The sequence below is a fragment of the Macrotis lagotis genome, chromosome X (genome assembly GCF_037893015.1).
Source record: "Macrotis lagotis isolate mMagLag1 chromosome X, bilby.v1.9.chrom.fasta, whole genome shotgun sequence".
Lineage (NCBI taxonomy): Eukaryota > Metazoa > Chordata > Mammalia > Peramelemorphia > Peramelidae > Macrotis > Macrotis lagotis.
Window position 1 is genome coordinate 552,268,483 of NC_133666.1, and position 22,552 is coordinate 552,291,034.

The 22,552-nt window shown below is 35.8% G+C and overlaps 1 protein-coding gene across 3 annotated transcripts in view; it reads left to right on the forward strand.

The window, feature by feature from the left end:
- Positions 1 to 18,233, forward strand: part of POP1 (POP1 homolog, ribonuclease P/MRP subunit) — a 31,598-nt gene extending 13,365 nt beyond the window's left edge. For all 3 annotated transcript variants that reach the window (XM_074200473.1, XM_074200474.1, XM_074200472.1), the window contains 7 exons: positions 69 to 180; positions 827 to 946; positions 6,094 to 6,209; positions 9,479 to 9,670; positions 10,224 to 10,378; positions 12,669 to 13,016; positions 14,141 to 18,233. In XM_074200473.1, coding sequence (XP_074056574.1) covers positions 69 to 180; positions 827 to 946; positions 6,094 to 6,209; positions 9,479 to 9,670; positions 10,224 to 10,378; positions 12,669 to 13,016; positions 14,141 to 14,798 — 1,701 coding nt within the window. In that variant the 3' untranslated portion in view covers positions 14,799 to 18,233. The remainder of the gene's footprint in view (positions 1 to 68; positions 181 to 826; positions 947 to 6,093; positions 6,210 to 9,478; positions 9,671 to 10,223; positions 10,379 to 12,668; positions 13,017 to 14,140) is intronic.
- The last annotated feature ends 4,319 nt before the right edge of the window (positions 18,234 to 22,552 follow it).

A 22,552-nucleotide genomic window follows, 5' to 3' on the forward strand; every position in this document is an offset into this window, starting at 1 on the left:
AAATCAACACAGAAGCTAAAAATATGATATTATTATCTTACCTGATAATGGAATTTATTATTTTTTAGGAGATAGAAGATGCAGAGGCAGAACCTCACAATTGGTGGGTTGAGACCTGTAAGAATCCTGATAGCGTGTCTGTCCATCATCGTCAAGAAGCCATTTTTGAATTGTTGGGAGGTATATGTGGGGAAATGAGGGCGGGGCCTTGGCTGCTTCTAGAGGTTGCACAAACATTACTCCTAAGGATAGAATTATTTCAAACATTTCATTGTTAATTTGAAATAAGAAAGCTGGAAAATTTAAGTTGATTTATGTGTTATTTTTCTGTTAAGGAAATATGATTGGTTCTGTGAAGTTGAGATTTTTTTTTGTTCTACTTGAAATTAGCTATTTGCTGTGCTATATGAAAAGATCATTAGAGGTCTATAAACTCCATGAATGAGGTGTAGTTAGTAATCATTTCCAAGTGACTGTCATTGTGAATTCATGTAATTAGATACTAAATAATTCAAACCTACCTGAGTATTTTGTTGGTACAATCACTGTGTTTTATTACTTTGCCCTTATCAGGTCTGGCTAGAAAACATTTTTATGTTGCAGTATGAAATTTTTTTGATTTTATATCATATTCTTTGATACTTAGCACTTAATAACTTATTTTTGCAAACTATTATGGGAAAGTGAAAGAACAAGTGTGGTTAAACTGTCAACCTAGAAAATGAAGACCTATAAGAAACTTTGAAAAGATCAAAATGAACATAAATAATAGATCCATATATTTGATATGAAAATAACTTTGTTAAGTTTATGCTTTTCATTAAAGGAATAGCATCTCCAGCAGAAATTCCAGCAGGTACTATTCTGGGTCTGACCGTTGGAGATCCTCGAGTAAATTTGCCTCAGAAGAAGTTCAAGGCTTTGCCTAAGTTAGAAAAATTCCAAGGTAACACACCTCAGTTTTCTTTAGAATACAAAGCCATGTTAGTTAAACTTATACCTGTTTTCTTGCTTGTAATGTATTCTTCCTTATCTCTCTTTATTTTTAGCATAAAGACAATACTTGTCTTTAACAAAATCTTACTTATAATAGTGTTAATTGTAAGGAAGGGATTTGCACCCGCAGCTGGTCTTGTGCTCAGTGGAAGCCTCTGTTTAGACAGATGATCCAGGTTCGAATCCTGGCAAGGCCAACCCAGGTGCTAAGGTTTACTGTTTCATTTATGGTATATTAGCATGAAAGAAATGTGAGGAATTTGTTTTGTAAATTAGCTTCAATTTTATGCTAACTGAAACCTCTCCAGAGGAATTTATCATTACTTGCCAAAAATTTACTATCTCATTTGTTCAGACTGTAATTTAAGTGTATTCGATCTTAGATTAATGAAAATTGGTATTTAAGTGGTTGAATAAAGTCAGGTGTGTTGAATGAAATTTTCAAAAAAATGTTTTTAGCTTCTGTATCTACTTTCTGTCAAAACTGAATAAGAAAAGAGATGTCTTTTGAAAAAGAAGAATTAGGATCAGATCTTGATTGAGGCAATGAATTTAAGTTGTTTTTTTGAAAGCCAAGGGTGTCTTGAATGATCTTTTACCTGTTCCATTAGAATAACCTTAATATTTTTCCTAGATTATATCATAATCTTTTTAAGAGCACTGAAATTCTGAAGTCTTTCTGATAGTTCCCATGGTGTTTCTGAGGAACTACATTCTTTTAAGATTAAGTCTGTGCCTGCGTCCATGTGCATACACACATTCATATACATTCTATCTAAAAAAAGGCTAAGTTAAAACTAATCAACAAAACAAGGACATTAAGGGCCATCAGGAAAGGCTTCTTGAAGAAGGTGGACTTTTTAGTTGGGACTTGAACAAAGCCAGGGAAGACAGAGGTGGAGATGAGAGAGGAAAGGGTTGATTTTATCTTCATGACATCTCTTTTTAATCCTCCTTTCCTCTGACTGCCACCATCCTGGTGAAGACCTTCATCTCCTCATTCCTGGACTATTGCAAGAATCTGCCTCAAGTCCCCGTGGCCCCCCCCCCCCCCCTTGGTATCCTCTTCTTTCCTGACTGCCCTTGGTGCCCTTCCTTTGTTGGCTATCTCTAACTTATCCTTTTTTTAGGCAAAATATTTGTTTTTTAATTATATAAATTTTATTTCTTTTCCAATTATATACAATGGTATTTTCTACCAATTAATTTTTTTTGTAGGTTTTGAGTTTTACAATTTTTTTCCCACTCCCCCAAGCTCCCAATAGAGGGTAATCTGATACAGGCTTTATTTACATTTGCATCCATGATAAGCATATATTGAAATCAAATTTGATGTGGGAGAAGAATGAGAACCAAAAGAAAAAAGAAAACATTAGAGATAGCAAAATTACATATTATGTAAGACAACTTTTAAAAATTGAGGTTAATACTCTTTGGTCTTTGTTTAAAACTCCACAGTTCCTTCTCTGGATACAGATGATACTCTCTATCACAGATCACCTAAAATTGTCCCTGATTATTGCACTGATGGGAGTCAAGTCCATCAAGGTTGATCATTACCCTATGTTGTTAAGGTTCACAATGTTCTTCTGATTCTGCTCATCTCACTCAGAATCAGTTCATACAGATCTTTCCAGACTTTTCTGAAGTTCCATCCCTCCTGATTTCTTATAGAACAGCAGTCTTCCATCATATGCATATACCACAGTTTGTACAGTCATTCCCCAATTGATGAACATCTCCTCAGTTTCCAGTTCTTTGCCACTACAGAGTTGTCGTGAATGTTTTTGTACATGTTGCTTTTTACGCTTTTTTCATGATCTCTTCAAGGTATAGACCCAGTAGTGGTATTGCTGGATCAAAGGGTATGCACATTTTTATTGCCCTTTGGGTGCAATTCCAAATTGCTCTCCAGAAAGGTTGGATGAGTTCACAGCTCCACCAACAATGCATTCATGTCCCAGATTTCCCACATACGTTCCAACATTGATCATTCTCCATTTTGGTCATATTTTGCCATAGACTTTTAACTTGAAAGACCTAGTTTAGGTATTATTTCATTGAAGAGTTTATGTAGTACTTGAAGTTTTTTAAGGGGTAAAGATTTTATCCCAGCACTTTATCTTTGAGGAAGAAAGAACAGTAAAGCTCTAGCAACAGAAAGACAACTGTGCTGAATCAGTAGTCGAAATCTAGAATGTTGGTTATTGTCTATGAGATGGTTTCCTGAAGTTTGAGCAGATTCATGATTGTCCAGAACACAGCTTATCACCTGACTGTCTCTGTTGGATCCATAGATCTTGATCCAGGCAAGAATCAGGCCTTGTCAAAAATAGACATGTCAAAGAGAAGGTAACGGGAGTGCTTTGAAGTCTTTGTGTATGACCTGAGATGCTTCACAAATGTTTACTTAATAAATTGATCCTTGGTATTACATATCTATATAATGTTATACTTCTTAAAGACAGCATTCAACATTTAAGGTAATTAGTTTTCTAATTGAAAATTTTTTAAAACTATGGTTATTTATATGTGATATGTTAACTAACCTTTGTATTTGCTGACTCTTTATCTAGATTCTTTATTAGACAATTGCTGGTGTCTGGAATGCAGATTTACAAATTACTAGTGGATTTATTTCTCTTTTAAAAATTCCACTTAATCTATGCTCATAGATAATCTTTGCTCATCTATCTGTCCATCTTGTTTCTGTTCTTTTTTTCCCCCACAATGAAAGGAAGTTCTCTTGTCAGACTGCTAGAGAAGTCACTAATGTTTTATTTTTTTGCTTTTGCAAATACTTTGAGAGCATGAATCTGCTGACCCTTTGAGGTACATCTGAGCTTATAGTTTTAGTTTGGCTAAATTCCATTGCCAAAAAAACCCCCTTATTATCAGGAGGGCTATTTTAACTTAATTGTATATTGAATTAATAGTAGAATGAACTAAAAATCAACCTTGCTTTTTCTTTTGGCCCTGAAATGAAATATTGCTTATTTTACTTTTGCTTTTCTTTATCTAAATTAATTTTTTTCTCCAGATTAATAGTTAAAATTTTAAAAAATTCTTTTATTTGAAAGAGGTTCATTTAGTTTTCTTTTAAAATTGAAATTTTTCTATCCTTGGTTGCTTGATTATCTTTAAGTCAGTTTCAATTTTCCAATTTAACTGGAAAGTTTTTAAGTGGAATCTGAAAAGAAAAAAATACCTGGGTAAAGTTTTAGTTGGGCATAATATAGACATTCTAGGTTAGCAAGTCTCAGCCTTAAAAGCTGATGTATTTATTAATTTTGTAATATAGCTTTTATATTTTCCTAGCTTAAAAAAGAAATATTTAAAATGATCCACCTAGGGGCAGTTAGGTGGTAGAGTACTGTCCCTGGACTGAGGAAGACTTGAGTTCAAATGTTGCCTCAGATACACTTAACAATTACCTAGCTTTATGACCTTGGGCAAGTCACTTAACTCCATTGCCTTGGGGGGAAAAAAATCCAAAGGTGATCTATCTAAACTGTCTTTAAAATGTTTGAAAATGTGTCTCCTGGAATTCCCCCAAACCAAGTAGTAACTATATCTTATTAGTAGCCTGACCTAAGCAAAGTCATAGTTTTATCTTTAAATATAGTACCAGTACATAGAAATTCAGGGAGACTAAAGAGAATTTTGAAATGTATTTTATAATTCCCTAAAGCATCTGTTTGAACTTCTTCAATGTAAGTAAGCCCGGGGGTGGCAAGGTGGAGTAGTGGATAAAGCACAGGCCTTGGAGTCCAGAGTACCTGGGTTCAAATCCGTTCTCAGACACTTAATAATTACCTAGCAGTGTGGCCTTGGGCAAGCCACTTAACTTCATTTGCCTTGCAAAAACCTAAAAAAAAACCCAAAACAAAACAATGTAAGTAAGCCCTGTTAACCTAAAATTGAATAGTTAATGTTTACATTGCACATTGTTCCTTCCTTCAAGGAACTTACTTATCTAGTAAATGCCTCATCATTCTTTCTCTCCTTGCCTTTCAATTTTGCTTCCAATTTATTTTTTTTCCAGTCACCAGAACTCCAAGAAGCCTTCTATATCCATAGCTTTGAATGATTTTTCTCTGTGCCAACATTTCAGCAGTACAGCTTGAAACACATCAACGGGATCATTTTTTCAATTTCTCAGTTCAATGAAGCAAAACTTAAGCTATTTTCCTACTTAAAAAAAGAATAATACTCAAATAAGTTTTTTTGTGGGTTTTTGGGGGTATCTTTTTGTATTTTTTTTTAACATTTTTATAGAAAAATAGTTGATTGGAGTCTGCTAGGTGACGTAGTGGGCCTTGAAGTCAGGAGTACCTGGGTTCAAATCCGGTCTCAGACACTTAATAATTACCTAGCTGTGTGGCCTTGGGCAAGCCACTTAACCCCATTTGCCTTGCAAAAACCTTAAAAAAAAAAGAGTTGAAAGAGTAGCAGTTCTTTCAGTATATGTGTGTAGTGTTGCAGAAAAATTCCAAAACAGTCTTTCTTACCTTTTTCAACTTCTTCCTTAAAGTAGGGTTATGGACACATAGCCTTCTAAGGCTATTGAGCTTTTTTAACGTTTCACAGGGAATATGCCTGACATAGATGTTAAATTAACAAATGTTAAACTTAGTAAAAATTGGTTTTCCTTCAATTAGTCATGCCTCTTTGCCATTTCCCAAGTCTATTAACTTGTTGCACTTTTCCTAGGAAAAATTTAAAAAGCACAGAATACTAGTTCATGCAGACCTAGCAAAATAGAAACTAATGTAGAAAAATAGATTCATGTAGCGGTTAGTCTTTGTAAACTCAGAACCAGTAACTACTTAGAAGTAATTGAATGTTTAGATATTCTGTTACTTGAGTTTCTGATTTTGTGATGTAGTATAGAAAAGTCAGGGTTATTTTCTGTTTCGCAGAGTCAAACCTTATAATTAATGAACAGTCCTAGCTGTTCTTTCTTGAAAAGATGTTTTCTAAAATGAAGACATTTTATCAACATTTATAAAAAACTTTCAGAATTTAAGTACTTATTTCATATATTCCATTTATCTAAAATAGGTGGTTTGAAAAAAAATTTTTTTTCCTTCATAGATAATGAAAAAGTTAGACAACTGCGCCTAGAGGGTGTGCCTGTGGAGTGTGCTCATAGTTTTATCTGGAACCAGGATATATGTAAGAATGTCACAGAGAATAAAATCTCAGAAAAGGTAAATAATGTGGTTAGAGGCTTTTAGTAAATTAGCAGGTTGAAATGTCTTGCTTTGGTATAATAGTAGACTTTAATTGTAGTGTGTTAGTACCTTGATCCTCCTTTTTTTCACTTAATGAAATAGAGAGGAGCATATATAATGTGTGTGTATGAAGTTCTTTGCAAGCATTGATTCCAAAAGAAAAAGGTTTGAAAATTTTAATTCACTCTATAAATGACCTTATTTTAAAGTAACAGATTATCTAATTTTTTAAAGGAACTTAAAGCACTTAATATTTTGACGATTAAGTCTAGTTTACTTAGCGATCATTTACTTATTTCTTTGAGGTACAAATTGTTAATTTTCTGGAATAGTGACCACTTGGGTTTAAAAAACTGTAAGATAGTTTTGACCCCAGTTACTATATAGTGTGATCCATGCCCTAGAAAAGAACCCTTATTATAAAACACTCAGTCTATGGTCATATAGCTTCTACTTTGAGGGATAACTTGCCATCTTCTGAGGTAGTCATCTTATTTTCATTAGCTCTAATTATCATCTGGAAATAGTGTTCATTAAACAGCAGAAGAAAAAGTATGTCATAGTAGGGAGCTGGATCTACCTACTTCTGACAGACAGGTGATAGCTTTGTCACCCCCTAGGCTAATCACTTAAATGTCTCAGTGTCTCTCAACTCTTCTGACTAAATAGCAGAAGAGTTGACAATTTTGCTTTGTAAGAGGGAATTTCCTTAAAGAACAGTATGATGGTCTGGAGTCAGGAAGACTTGTGTTCATATCTAGCCTCAGACATTTACCAGTTTTATGATCCTGGACAAATCACTTAATTCTGTTTGCCTCAGTTTCTTAATCTTTAAAATGAACTGAAGAAGAAAATGACAAACCACTCCAATATCTTTGCCAAGAAAACCTAAATGGAATCACAGAGTCAAAACATGACTGAAATGACTGAACAAGGAAGTTCTTAAAAACCTATTAAGTGGTAGGTCTGAAATCAGTCCTGTCTACACCTATCAAAAAAATAAGAATTTCAGTATAGAACAAAAATGTTATTCCTTGGATGATATCTATATGGTTTACATTACCTTTTATCTTGGCTATGATATTTAGACTCTAAAAAGAAAGATTCTCAATAATTTGAGCCTGATTTTTTTTTTGTTTTTTCATGTAATCTTACAGAAGTAGTAATTTTAGTATATCAAATAGACTATTAGGATTTTCAAAGATACTAAGATGGTGAGTTTTCTATCTTTACCCATTGAAGATCTGGGGGTTTTTCTACCTAATTTGCCTAGAAAATATTCTATGATTTTTTAAATAATTAGGTGATTTTGTGAAATAGACAAATTCCCAATCCAGAAGAATCAATTTGAATTTCCCTAAACTCTGCTATACCTTTCAGTTATTGTCAAATATTGCTTCTCCCTTAGTCATATTGCTTATACTCATTGCATTTCTTTTCTTTCACTCCTCTACTCTGAATTTTACAATTTTCCCCCTAATCTCACTTCCCTTCCCTCACCCCCCACAGAAGGCAGTCTGTTAGTTTTTACGTTGTTTCCATGCTGTACATTGATCTAAATTGAATGTGTTGAGAGAGAAATCATATCCTTAAGGAAAAAGAAATAATATAAGAAATAGCAAGATTACTTAATAAGATAACGATTTTTTAAAAATTAAAGTTAATAGTCTTTAATCTTTGTTCAAACTCTACAATTCCCTCTTTGGACCAAATGCTATTGTCCATCACAGATACCCCCAAATTGTCTCTGATTTTTTGCACTAAGGGAATGAGCTAGTCCATTAAGATTGATCACCAACCCCATGTTGCTCTTAGGGTATACAGTGTTTTTCTGGTTCTGCTCATCTCACTCAGCATCAGTTCATGCAAATCCTTCCAGGCTTCTCTGAATTCCCATCCCTCCTGGTTTCTAATAGAACGATAGTGTTACATAATGTACCACAATTTGTTCAGCCATTCCTCAATTGATGGTCATTGACTCAGTTTCCAGTTCTTTGCCACCACAAACAGAGCTGCTATGAATATTTGTACAAGTGATGCTTTTACCCTTTTTCATGATTTCTTCAGGGTATAGACCCAGTAGTGGTATTGCTGGATCAAAGGGTGTGTACATTTTTTATTGCCCTTTGGGCTTAATTCCAGATTGCTCTCCAGAAAGGTTGGATGAGTTCACAGCTCCACCAACAATGTATTGATGTCCCAGATTTCTCACATCCCTTCCAACATTGATCATTGTCCTTTCTGGTAATATTGGCCAGTCAGAGGTATGGGGTGGTACCTCAGAGCTGCTTTCATTTTTCTAATCAGTAATGATTTAGAGCAATTTTTCATTTGACTATGGATTGCTTTGATTTCTTTATCTTTAAATTGCCTTTACATTTCTTTTGATCATTTGTAACTAATGATTCTTAATCATTAGATATGTTGGTCATTTTTCAGTCTTTATTCTTTTTAATCTGTAATCTGCTGCATTTGACTCTGAAGACTGTGTTTTCCTCCTGGGTTGTCTTTCCTCTCTCTTGATTCTCCTCCCTGTCTGTCTGGCCAACCCCAAGCTTTTGTTTGAGCTTCTTTTTTCCCTTTCTGTTCTCTTGGCCTTGTTATCAGCTTCCATGTGTTCAGCTCTTCTTTCTTTGCAGATCACTCATAGATACATGCATTTGGCAGCAGAGTACAGTAATTTTCAAGTGTAGATTGATCTGACCATATGATTTCTCTACTCTTCAAATTCAAGTAGCTTCCTATTTTTTCTCTGGTCAAATAGAAACTCTTCTGTTTAAATTTTAAAGCCCTACAGAATCTGGCCTAAGTTGTCTTTCTATCTCCCTTGGGGGTTCCTCCCGCTTCTCCCCTTTCTCTGATCTTCATGATGATCTCATACCCTCTCTGTCCCCTGTTCCTGAAATATGTTCACTCAACCTTCATCTTGTGGAGTCTCTTAGAATGAAAATGCCATCTTTTGCATGAAGCTCCCCCCTAATGTTCCCAGTTGTTAATGCCTTCTCTTCCAAACTGTCTTGTATTTGAATTTTACTTCATGTGCATTTTTATGTATATGTAATGTGACATCTCCCTAGAATGAATGTAAGCTTTTGTTGAATTGGGATTCATCTTTGTACTTATATCTCCAGTGCCTAGCACTTAGTGGATACTTAATACTTTGTTGTTTGAATGCCTATCAGGTTATACTTTGGATTCTTAAAGGAGTAGGAGTCCTTGCCATGAATTCTTTTCTTTCATCTCAGGAGCTAAACCAGAAGAGAAGTGAATTGATGGTGCCTGGGTCACAGCTTGATTTAGGCCACCGTGAATCCAAGGTACCCATCCTACTGATCCAACAACCAGGGAAAGTAACTGGTGAAGATCAACTAGGATGGGGAAGTGGCTGGGATATCTTACTTCCCAAAGGTTGGGGAATGGCTTTCTGGATTCCTTTCGTAAGTTATTTTCTGAATCTGAATTTTAGCTATATTTGAAAATGTCTTTTAAATGCTGAAAATGTAGCCATTGTGTGTAGTCTTTTTGTTTTTGGTAATGGCACTGTTTACTTATTTCATGGAGCCAGTTTTTTCTTCTAAGTTGAATGAATTTGAGAAATTTTCAAAATTGGCCTTTAATAGTTTGAGATGATAAAAAATGGTAGCATGGTCATACTTTTGAATCTTTTGGCAATACAGCCTCAGAAACTTTGCAGACAGAAGCTATTTAAAAAAAAAACAAACAACCATGTCTTCCATCACTTATATCCACAACTGCAAAAGAGACAAAAGCCTTAACTGTCTTTTCTCTGAACTAATTTTAAGTATCGTTCTGATCATGCTTAGGAGAAAATGAAAGTCACTGTAATTTTTCAAAATGTTTCAGCTTTAGAGCAAGAGAGATTCGTTTGACCAAATAAGAGTAGTAACATTTAGAAGCAATTATATGTAGCATGTACTTTCAATTTTAATTGGGTTAAAGTGACAGTTTTTTTCTGTATATTCTTCCTAGATATATCGTGGTGCACGAGTTGGAGGATTAAAAGAGGGTCTCATACACTCTCGGTATAAGGGAGCACCCAACATCCCTGAAGATTTCCCAGACTGCCCTGCTGGAGTTTTGTTTGCCATAGAACAAGAAAATAATCTTCTGGAAAAATATAAAAGGTAGAAAATTTCTTAACATTGACAATATATTTAATAAATGAGTGAATTTGCTCATTGGTAAACCAACCCTGAAGTGCTTAGTTGTTTGCTGGTCTATGTGTTTTGTTTTGAGATACATATTTAAAATTTTACTTTTCAGTAGTATTTAATTGAGTACAATAAATTTCTCATCTACTTTATGAGTATTTAGGAATACTTTCTTTGGGTTCCTTAGAAGGGCTGATGACATTGCATGCCTCACATAGTCTGCATTTTCCATTGTATCAAGCAGATAAATTTTAATAGTCAACATGGAAAAAAGATCAATATTGATAAAAGAAGAAATTCAACTTTCAGGTGACTGGATTATGAAGGATATGTCTATTCAGCTTTTTCTTCCCTAATAATGAAATGAAATGAGTTTGGATATTTCATCTAGATCACTTTGTTCTGGGCTGGAGAGCATTTTTTCTTTGAGAGGTTTGCTAAAAGTTAAAATTATATTTGAGGATAGAAATAGGCATAAATAGTATTTATTAGCCTAGTAATAATCCCTAACCTAGTAGATAGGCAAATATGCCTCAAATAAAAGGTGTTTCATCAGTTGGCTGCCTTTGAAGATCAAGATGGTTTTAATCTGGCCACTGGAATGTTGGTCTCTAGCACATCTCGTTAGTTGCTTTTAATCTGTTCAAATTTGGAATAGAAAATTAGGCTTGTTTTGCTTTAGTCCAGGGGTCCTGGAGAGGTCCATCTAATTTCAAGACCACCTCAGTCTTTATGATGAATGCAGGGGTTGTAAGTCTGATTTCAGAACCTATCCTGTTAGGTCAGTCATATTTTCCAGAAGGTCCTTTTAGGTTTATGATAACCAACAATTAGGCAGGACTTTCATGAATAATTAATTTTTTTTTGAAGTTTATATGAGCTGGTTATTCTGTGTTTTGATGATTCTCAGAGGTTTTCAAAGATTCTTAACAGTTTTAATCAATTAGTCTTTAGCATAAAAAATTCATGGATTTCTCATTTTTATTTTTTCCCCCCAATTACATATCAAGAAGATTTTTAGCATTTTAACAAGAATTGAGTTCCAGATTTTTCTCCTTTCCTTTCCCTCTTCTAACAGGGGTAGGCAGTTTGATAGTTTATCCATGGGCTACCATGTAAAACACATTTTCATATTAATCACAGTTGTAGAAGAAGAAACAGATCAAAAGGAAATAAAAACACAAGAAAGGATAAAGTGAAAAAAATAAACTTCAATCTGCATTCAGAGTCCATCAGTTCGTCTAGATGTGGACAGCATTCCTGAGAACTGGATCATTCACAGTTGATATCACAGTGTTGCCGATTTTCCTGATTCTGTTCCTTTCACTTTGCATCAGTTCATACAAGTCTTTTTTAGGTTTTTCTGAAGTCTGCCTGTTCATCATTTCTTATTGCATAACAGTATGCCATTGCATTTCTATACCATAGTGTGTTCAGCCATTCCCCACTTGATTGGCATCCCCTCTTTTTTTTTCAGTATTTTGTCACCATGAAAAGTTTTGCCATAAGGGTTTTTTCACCTGTGGGTCCTTTTTTATGGTCTCTCTTGGGATATGATCTAGTTGGTGACATTGCAATATGAGGTTGGGGACAGTTACAAATTATTCTCCAGAATGGTTGGTTCACTTCATCTTTCAGCAAAAGCTTTTCAGTTGCAATTGGGACAACACCATGTGAACCGGGCTTAGCACCAATTCTAATTGATCTCTGTGCTTCAACCCCACCTTCCTGAAGTGTAGGTCTGACCATGTTTTAGCCTTGCTTGCTGCTAAACCCCAGTGGTTTCCTGTTAACCTTTAGTATGAGCTATATTGGTTGGTGTTTAATGCCATTCACAATCTATTCCCAGCTCACCCTATAGGCTTATCAGATTCACAAACAGGCCTACTTTGTTGCTCCCTGCTCCTAGCATTCTATTTCCCTTCTTTGCCTTTGTGTAGACTGGACTGTGGACCAGGAGTGCATGCCCTCCTGACCTACCTTTTAATATTTCCAGCTTCCTTCACAGTTTGACTCAAGCATTAGTTGGGATAAGAGCTTCCCCCAATCCGCTCCACCCCTCCTATTTCACATTGACTTTGCAAATTGGGGCAAGTTGGTTGCCCCAATAGAATAGATGCTTCTTTAGGGCAAGGGCTATTTAATTTCCTAGTACAGTCTTTGGCACACAGACTAGATGTTGAATTGTTGCCATCAAGATGATATTATTACATAGATACAATCCTACCCTCTCGCAAATTGGTTTCTCTTTATCTTTAATTAGACATCCACCAGCAAAGAGGCCCAACTACGTCAAACATGGTACTTTGTCACCTTTCCGATGTCCTTGGGAACAGTTAGCTCGAGATTGGGAATCAAGAATTATAACTCAGACAGGGTCTCCTGAATCTCCTTCATGTGCATCGGCAAATAGCAATCCTGAGAGAGAAGAGCTTTGTGTTGTGGAGGGTGAACATGGGTCAAAAATGCCTTGTGAGCCTGAGACTTTGAAAGACAAACCAGAAGAGATGGACACTGATTCTATAGTTGATACAGTGGCAACAGACACAACAGATGAAGTTGTATGTGGAATTAATGATAGTGGAGCAAAGAGCACTTTCTGTGTTCTTAGGTAAGTAACCTAGGAAAAATAACGTGTTATTTTTTTTTACTTGTAGATGGGATTTTGATCATCTTTCCAGATTTAAAAACTTATGTGGACTATAAATTGAGCATTCAAACAAGTTAGTTTTAATTGTCTTAATTCATTTTTTAAATTGTCTTTGTCTAGAGTCTGAGGGCAAGATGAAATTTATCAAGTCCTATTTTTGTTGTTTGATACTGCCAAGTAATAGGTATGATGGTATGGGGGATAGTCTTGTCCTCTTTTCACAGAAAGTAGCACCTAGCAAATGAAGGAAGGATATGTGGTTTGTCCATGCTTTGCTCTAGATTAAGCAAATCCTCTAATTCTTGTGGCTCTGACTTGGAGTGTACATTTTAATTCCACATTGTTACCACATTATGAAGCATCTTTTCTTAAAACTATGACCTTTCCTTATTCTTTTAGTCTCAATTTGATGCTTATTTCTTATAAAATGGCCTATCTTTAAACAGTAGTTAGTTCTAAGCTTTCTATCAAGTTTCTTTTTTCCTATTCTATACTCAGTAGGCAGAAATATTAAACATTCATTATGGAAGACAATTTTCCATTGGTACCTCAATTTTTTTTTATTCTTTCCTTTTGCAGGCATTCTGCAGTTTCCAAGTTTCTTTCTTCTAAAAATATCCTTTCTCTAATCCTTACTCCTTTCTTACTATTACTATGCCTGCCTTCTTAACCTTCTCTATGTTGAAACTGCTTTGACAGTCTGGTGAGACTTTGAGCCCTTTTCTGTCAATGAGGGTTTTAAATACATAAAATAAAATATTTAAGATTGCAGAGGAAAACAACTGTATTATATAATATAGTTCACAAAATATTTTATAAAAATGTTTTATGAACTCAAAGTCATAACCTGCCCTACTTCCTAAACCCCTCCTTCCAACTTTTCTTTCTCAAAGTGGTAGATATTTAAGTGAAATCCAATAATTGATAAGATAATGCATGAATACTATTTTTCAGGCTTAGAGTTACTGGTATTTTCCTATGGCTAACATTAAAAAAATTAACTACCTATGGCAACACTTGCATTTTTTGTTTAAATTGCTTTCTTTGAATATATTATTTTCAAGCATGTTTTTGACTTCATTTAGGAGTAGAAAATTACTGAAGTGCTTAGCAGCCTGGTGTCAGCCTGTTGCTAGAAGAAATCAGGCAGCCCTCCGAGCTTCCAGGATACAACAACAAGAGCTGACAAGGGCTACCTGCCGATCCATCTTATGTGACTATCCGAGATCTCTGGTCTGGGTTAGCCTGTCTTTGCTCAAAAAGGGAAACCCAGAGTCACACACCATGATCTGCATCCCATCAAAAGAAGATTTTCTGCATCTAAATGAAAATCGGTTTTATTCTGGGCCTCAGGAGTCCAGACACAGTGATCCCTTCAAGGCTAAGGCATGGGAACAAAAAGAAAAGAAGAAAGCAGAGAAGGGGCAGAAGCAAGAAGTAGATGTTGCCCAGAGTCTGGCAGGAGAGCAGAGCCATGCCGTAGCCTGGGCAGAGATGACTCCTGGTCTGTGGACAGGTCCTCTCCCTGATGTCACTGGCCATTGCTCCCGGACCCTCCTTGGATTTGTGACACAAGGAGATTTCTCACTGGTTGCTGGCTGTGGAGAAGCACTAGGATTTGTTAGTTTGACCGGCCTGTTGGAGATGCTCCTAGATCAGTCAGCAGACAAGAGAGGGCTAGTTTTATTAAGAACACCAGCATCTCTGCAATATCGATTTGCTAGAATAATTATTAACATATAAATGCCAATTCATATGACAGCAAGGTACAAATGGTGCCAAAGAATAGAGTAAGCAGACCTACACAATTTTAAGTTTTTGCTTTTTGCCTTCCACTGTATATGTCATGTGAAATTGCTTGAAAAAAACAAGCTAAAAATCTATCATAGAGTATTATGTAAATGAGTGAAATGCTAACTCATCATGTCATATGTTTACATTACCCAGTGGTGTTGATTTCCATCCCTTGCCTAAATTCTGGCCTGTATAACTAAAGTTATTAATATTGTGACTTCTTGTTCTGTATATTTTTTGCTAAGAAATTCAGAGTTTTCTGTCAAAGGGACTCTTTGAAAAGCTTTTTAATTCATGCAACTAGTTTAATGTGCATTTAATTCCTGTTAAAAGACATAACAGTTTGAGTCTTTGTACATAATATACCTCTGTGGTGCACAAAAGTGTAATGTAACTGCTGACTTGGAATGAGAACTTGTAAGTACTTAGCTATGGAGAAGAAAACTATGACAAAATTATGGCTGCTGTCTTGTTTCAAGGCTCAAACTGCTTATGAAAAAATGAATTAGATTAGAATTGGGAGCCAGAGCTCAAATCTGTGTTGACCTTTTCCCAGGAAGACTGACCTGCATGTGTCCTCGGGAGTCACTCAGTGTTCCTGTGCCTTGTACTGTTTCAGAATATTTCTCAAAGCCATAGATGTAGCTACCTACCTCAGCAGGGTGATAGCCAGATTGTAGGATACTCTGAAGTCATAAAAGTGTTCTGGAAGTCAGGTTGTTATATATTTAACTACAGTCCCATGATGCCAGGAGATGTTAGGTGGAGAGGAAAAGGGATGAATTTCTACTATGGACTCTAGTATTGCTATACCAATGATGCTTAAAAAAGCATCTGCTACTTTCTCCTTTGGGAGAAACAGATGCATCATAAATTAACTTTTCCTCTGCTTCCATCCTCCTTTCCTTCAACCTTTATGCTCTTATTTGTCCTCTGCTTGGGCCTCAGGCTTAGAATAAGAGCAATCTTAGGACCAGTTTGGGATTTCTTTTTATCTTGCCTGTCTGAATTAAATAGTAATGCATGTTTATGGAGATCTAATTTCTGCAGGAGAAATTGGTAATACCCAATTTCTGGTGGGTGATGGGAAGAAGGAGCAAATAATAAGATAGGCATAGCATTACTACAGTATTAAGCTTTTGAAATAACATTAATTGCTAATGATTAATGATGAATATCTTCACATACCCTTCACAGTTCCTGAATATATATTAAATCCAACCAAAGTAATGCTTTGACATTCAAAAATTTGTAACTCAATAGTCTGTTACAGTATATTAAAATCCAAATCATTCCGTGATGTTCTATGTTAATGTTTGAATTGTTTAAGACATTGCCTCAGTTACTGAGTGATTAGTTAATGAGATCACCATGAAAGTTCTCTTCCAGGGGCAGCTAGGTGGCGCAGTGGAGAGAGCACCGGCCCTGGAGTCAGGAGGATCTGAGTTCAGATGCGGTCTGGGACACTTAAAAATTGTCTAGCTGTGTGTGACCTTGGGCAAGTCACTTAACACCATTGCCTTAAATAAAATTAAAAAAATAAGAAAGTTCACTTCCAGTATTAGTTATTCCCTTAGCTCATGTTCAGACAACCATCAGCCATAATTGGTCATGAGTCAGGTGGAAGAGAGGAGAGTATGGAGACTAGAAAGATCAAGGCAAAGCATGACCATGGTGGGAAAACAACTTAAAAGCACCTACTCTGTTGGGTCAGTAGCACCATTGTTATGTAAAAAGGACTCTTCTTTGTCCTTAAAGAACTGTAAAAGAACCATAGTCATTTAGACAAATGTCTAAATGAGGGCCCATTTTCCTTCTTTTTGTTATTAGAACCCTCTGTCCTGTTTTTGAACCCTCTCCATGTGCCTATTTAGAAAATAGAGGCATAAGATAAATCTTAATGGATGCAGGTTCTAAATGACTTAATATAAAAGAACAAATGAATGTGGAAATTCTAAATGGGAATTAGAATTTGGAAACTAGGTCAGAAAAGGTGACCTCTGAAATGGAAACAGCAGCAAGACACCTAACCTGTCTTTTTGTATGGAGATCCTTTGGCCTATAAATCCCCCTTCATGTACATGATTTTCTTTAATCCTCCCCAATACTTCTATTTGAAGAGAGACAAAATGGATTCCTTCTGTAAAAAGTTAAGAGATGATGTGACTTGTCATAACAAGTAATAGAAAGGACCAGAATCCAGTTATTTCCCTTCCTATTCTAGTGTACTTTGTACTAATCACACTAAATAAAAGTTTATATACTTAACCAAATACAGAAGTAACTGTGCATATAAGTAGTGATGAAGTCAAAAGATCTAAGCAATTTATATAAATAAAGTTCTTAACAAGAAATGGTGATTTGAATTTGTGTTGGCACATTACTTATCCTCAGATTCTACTTCTAATTCTTAATAACCCCACATAAACATAGTCAAATTATCAGGAATTATTATACTAGTTGGTATAGCCATTCCTGACCTTGTCAATATAGTGAGTTGCTGTGGCCCAAAATATCTTCTATGGTCATTTGGATGATGACCAGCTTAACCTTTCTGGGTTCAATCCATCCCTGTCTTCAGAGTCTTTCCAGCTTAGTGTGGACTTAAGTGGCATAGCTTTTGAGAATCTTAAGAATCACTTCAATGCTTCAGGGAGGCATTAGAATTAAATTCATTACAAGATAAAGACAATTTGATGGATCTGAGTTCCTTGGCCTGTTGGTACTTTGTACTCAATTTTGTTTGTAATCATTCTATGCTTTCTCCTCAGTGAGAAGTCCTTGTCCATGTCCTCTTATAAATCAAATCCTAAGAGTCTACTCTTAGGGACTTTCTCTAGCTCATTAATATTGCATGAATACCAGTGGATCCTACAAAGCTGTTACAGTTGCTTCTGCTACAGTTGCTCCAATGATCAAATTTATATCTCTTGTTAAATCTTTCAAGGAATCCTGCATGATTTTTGACATTCATGGGAATTATTCTGTTGCCTTTAGGGCAGCATTTTGCTCTGGCAAATTGAAATTAATATGAGATAAACTGTAATCTTGGAAATTGTAAAATGTGAATAGTAGATGTAAAATATGATTTATGTGGGGTTTAGAAAAAGAAACAATAAATCTCTGCTTCATTGTGTCTTGAATTCTACCTGAGGGGGGAAATGTTCTGATTCTAAGCAATCAGTATTTTTTTTAAATATCTGTCAAATGGGGGAGAATTCATCAAGCTACCACAACTTGATGAACACAGCCCTTGCTCACTTTTTGATGTGTCATTTGGTCTCCTGAATTAATATATTCAGAGGAAGGGCATGCTGTGCAAATGATCACTACCTTGATAGATGTCTTGTTATAACTGAATAAATTACCATTCTGGTTTATGAATTTTTCGAGTTTGGTCCTTAATACAAACAGCTTCACCCTTGTCTTGATCACCTTTGGTTAAATAGGTGAAACTTAGTTACACTACTGAACCTGCAGATGGAGGACCCAGTTTAAGGTCCATGGTGACCTCACCAAGGTGGAAGACCTGAGAGAGCCTCCATTTGAACAAGACAGCCAATTTCTCTTTTAAGGACCATTTCTTAACTGTAAAAATAACTAAACATTTAGAGTCAGAAGATGAATCAATGACACATGAGAAGCCTCCTGTATGTTTTATGTCACCTATGTAATTTAGCCATGGAATATTTTGAGACTTTGAAATATGTTGATGGAATTTATCCATCCTGATGGTGAGGGGGAAGGCCCCTGGCTAAGATAAAGAGGAAAATTGGTGAATCAACCAAAAGTTGTCAGGTTCAATTAATACTTCAGAAGCATCACTGGAATGAAAAAAAATTATGGACCAAAACCTGGCTTATATAAAAGTGAAGATTTTCCTGCCTTCAAGGAGCTTCCATTCTCACAAGGGAAGATGAGTTTGAAAAGTTAACTGGGTTTCTGAGTGGAGCCGTGGGGATCTGTGAGTTAGGGTATGGTTTTTGTGGTTCTGCAACATTAAAATCCCCCCCCCCCCTCCATTCCCCCATATTCAAGTCTCATGTATTGCCAGAGATGCACATAATATAACCTCCCCCTGGTTGTATATCATAGCATTAAGTATGCGATTTCCTTGATGCCACCTGTACTCCTTTAAGCAACCGTTCTAAATACTCCAGCCCATCCATGCTTAATTTAATCCTAAGTGATTTTTAATCTTCCTAAAACTTAATAAAAGCTCTTTCTATCCAAAGTGGTGGAGATTTGGGTAATAAACTGTTCCTGTCTAGCGTCAGCTTCATGGTTGATCAGAGACAAGGTCCTTGATGAGGTCATGAACCCCATCTCACTAACCTAGGTTGAGTCACTATATTGACAAGGTCAGGAATGGCTATACCAGCTAATATAATAATTCCTTATAATTTACTATGTATGTGGGGTTATTAAAAAGGGGAATATGTATAGTAAAACATTCCTTCCAACTCCATTTTCAAGGAGAAAATATTGCTGCCTTTCCTCCATAGCATTTAAATATTAACTACATGAGTTCATTTAGCTAGCTCCAAGGACTTCCATGTCACTACACAATACTAAGCACAGGATCCACCTACTGCAATCTAAAAACTCATAAATGTCCATGCCTACAATATACTTACCCCAATTAACTGCCACAATTAAGACCCAAGCATGGGTCCTGCACCCACTTCCTCCTATGCAAGGATACTCCACCACTCAGTGGTCCTTTTGCTCAAACTATTGATGGAAAATGGAGTGCTCTTATAGACCAATGAAGAGTTCCCTGGTATGAGTTACCTGGCCATAGGGATTTATATGCAGCACCCTATTCAAGTCCCAATTTTTCAGCCATATTACTTCCACTTTCCCTAGAAGACTACATCTAGAACATCCCAAACCTCAAAGGAACTCGAGCCCTCACCTATTAAGGCCAATTTTCTTTTCTTTTTTTTAAAATTATATATTTTGTTTTTCAATTAGATACAGTAGTAATTTCTGCCAATCATTTTTTGCAAGGTTTTGAATTTTTCAATTCCCCCTTTCATTCCCCCTCCCCCAACAGAAGGCAATCTGATATAGTCTTTACATTCGTTTCCACGATATGCATAGATCAAAATTGAATGTTTTGAGAGAAAAAACATCCTTAAGGAAGAAAATATTAGAGATACAAAAATTATGTAATACATAAGATAACTTTTTAAAAATTGAAGATAATAATCTTTGTCTTTGTTCTCCACAGTTCCTTCTCTGGATACAGATGGTATTCTCTATCACGGAACCCCTAAAATTGTCCCTGGATTATTGTACAAATGGAGTGAACATGTTCATCAAAGTTGATCATTACCCCATGTTTTGTTAAAGGTGTACAATGTTGTTCTGGTTCTACTCATCTCACTCAGCATCAGTTCATGCAAGTTTTTTCAGACTTTTCTGAAATCCCATCCCTCCTAAATTTCTAATAGAACAATAATGTTCCATTACATACATATAAATTGATTCAGCCATTCATGAATTGATGGACTTCTCGATTTCCAATTCTTTGCCATCACAAACAGAGCTGCTATGAATATTTTTGTATATGTGGGGTTTTTACTCAGTTTTCTTGGCAAAAGTACTGGAGTGTTTTGCCATTTCTTTCTCCAGCTCATTTTATAGATGGGGAACCCCATAACTTTCTTGAGGCCAAATTTGAATTGTGAAAGATGAATCTTCCTGATTCCAAGCCCAGCACTCTATCCACTGTGTCACCTAATTGCCTGGTGATGGAGTACTATTGTGCTATAGGAAATGATTTAGAGCAAGTTTCAGAAAAGCCTAGGAAAACTTAGATGAACTGATACAAAGTGAAATGGGCAGAATCAGGAGATCTTTGTACACAATAACAGCATTATTGTAACAATAATCCAATATGAAAGACTTGTCTTCTCTGAGCAATACTCTGAACTAAGATTATTCCAAAGGACTCCTAATTTAAAAAAAAATACTGTCCACCTCGAGAAAGAGATGAACTCTTGAGTGTAAATTGAAATATTTTTCTTGCCTTTTTTTTGTCAACATGGTTAATATGGAAATATGGTTTGTGTGGTTTACTTGTATAATTGATATCATATTGTTTGTCTTCTGGGTGGGTGGTAGGGGTTGGGAGGAACTCAAAATTTAGAAAAAAGGAATGTTCAAAATAAAAAATAAATTAGAAAATGTTTGCTGTTTGTTACATTTGCATCTCTCTCCAAACCCAACCTATCTTTGAACCTTTTAAGTTTCCTTTTATACATTATCTCCAGCAATAGGTATATCAAGTTGATGGTCAATGGAAAAAGATCTTGCATTTAGAACCCTAACAATTCAATTAAATTCTAAAAATGAGTCAACTCTTAGCATTCTTACACCATCTTCTGGCATTTTGCCACAGTCATTCTAGGAGCAGAAAAACTCCACACAAGAGTCAAATCCTCTATTTTTCTTTTTTTTTTATGGCTAAAGATCTCATCACCTATTTGAATTGTTGATAATCTCTGTTCTTAACTAATTTTGCAGGTGAGTAGAATATTATTACATAACAAAATTAAGGAATAGTTCTTATGATATGAAATTTTGTTATATATTTTTTGTACAAATTCTGCTATGGAGCATGTCAATTTTATCATTAAAGTTTATACAACCATTATTGAAGATCTCTATCTTGAGATGCTCTACATTATCTACCTGGGGCAGGGGTGGGGAACCTCCTACCTGAGGGTCATATCAGACTGTCATTGCCAGGGCAACTGAAAGCAGGACTTGAAATTCAGTAAGATTATTAGCTTTTTAGGGGTGAATTAATTTAAGTTTAAACAAACAGCCCATGAATTATATTATAAATTTCCAAATGATCCTTGGAACCCTCCTGATTTAAGGGGATGTTGTTACTTGGGCTTAGGGCAGAAGGATATGTGACTATTTAGATCAATCACAGAATATTACCTTTAGGCCTGTATATAAAGAAGATTAAGTAAATATTGGTGTGAAATAGGGATTTAGAGTCCTGAAAAAGGGCAGCTATGTGGATAGAGTGCATGGATTGGAGTCAGGAAGACTCATCTTTCTGAGTTCAAATCTGGTTTCAGAAATTTATTAGCTGTGTGACCCTGGACAAGTCACTTAATCCTGTTTGCCTCAGTTTCCTCATTTGTAAAATAAGCTGGAGAAAGAAATGGCAAATCCCCAGTATCTTTGCCAAGAAAACTCCAAATGGGGTCACAAAGAACTAAACATGACTAAACAACACTGAGACTTGAAAGGATGGGAATATTCAAGTTTTTGAAAATCTGTTCTTTGAGTCTTAGCACGAATCAAAGAGACAAATTAGTCTTGATGTAAGGAAAAGCTTCATTGATGGTTAGAAGCCTTAGGAGATAGTAACTGCCCCCCCCCCCCTTTACACTTCAAAAAGTCTAGATGAAGACTTGTCCCCAGGTGCATTGCATAGGGGGAATCTAGTCAGGTGTGAGTTGGTCAGATTGCCTCTGCAGTCTGTTCCAACTTGAATTGCATGATCCTGTCTCCTATGACTTTGGATGAAATGACTCCTTCCTCAATCCATGTTAAATCCTTATAGGAAAAAGGAGAGTTGAGCAGAAGAAATAACTTTTTAAGGACAGCAATTTAGGGGCACATCTGGATGCCAGTTTGGCTTCATAACTGTACACCATGCATTTTCTCCTCTG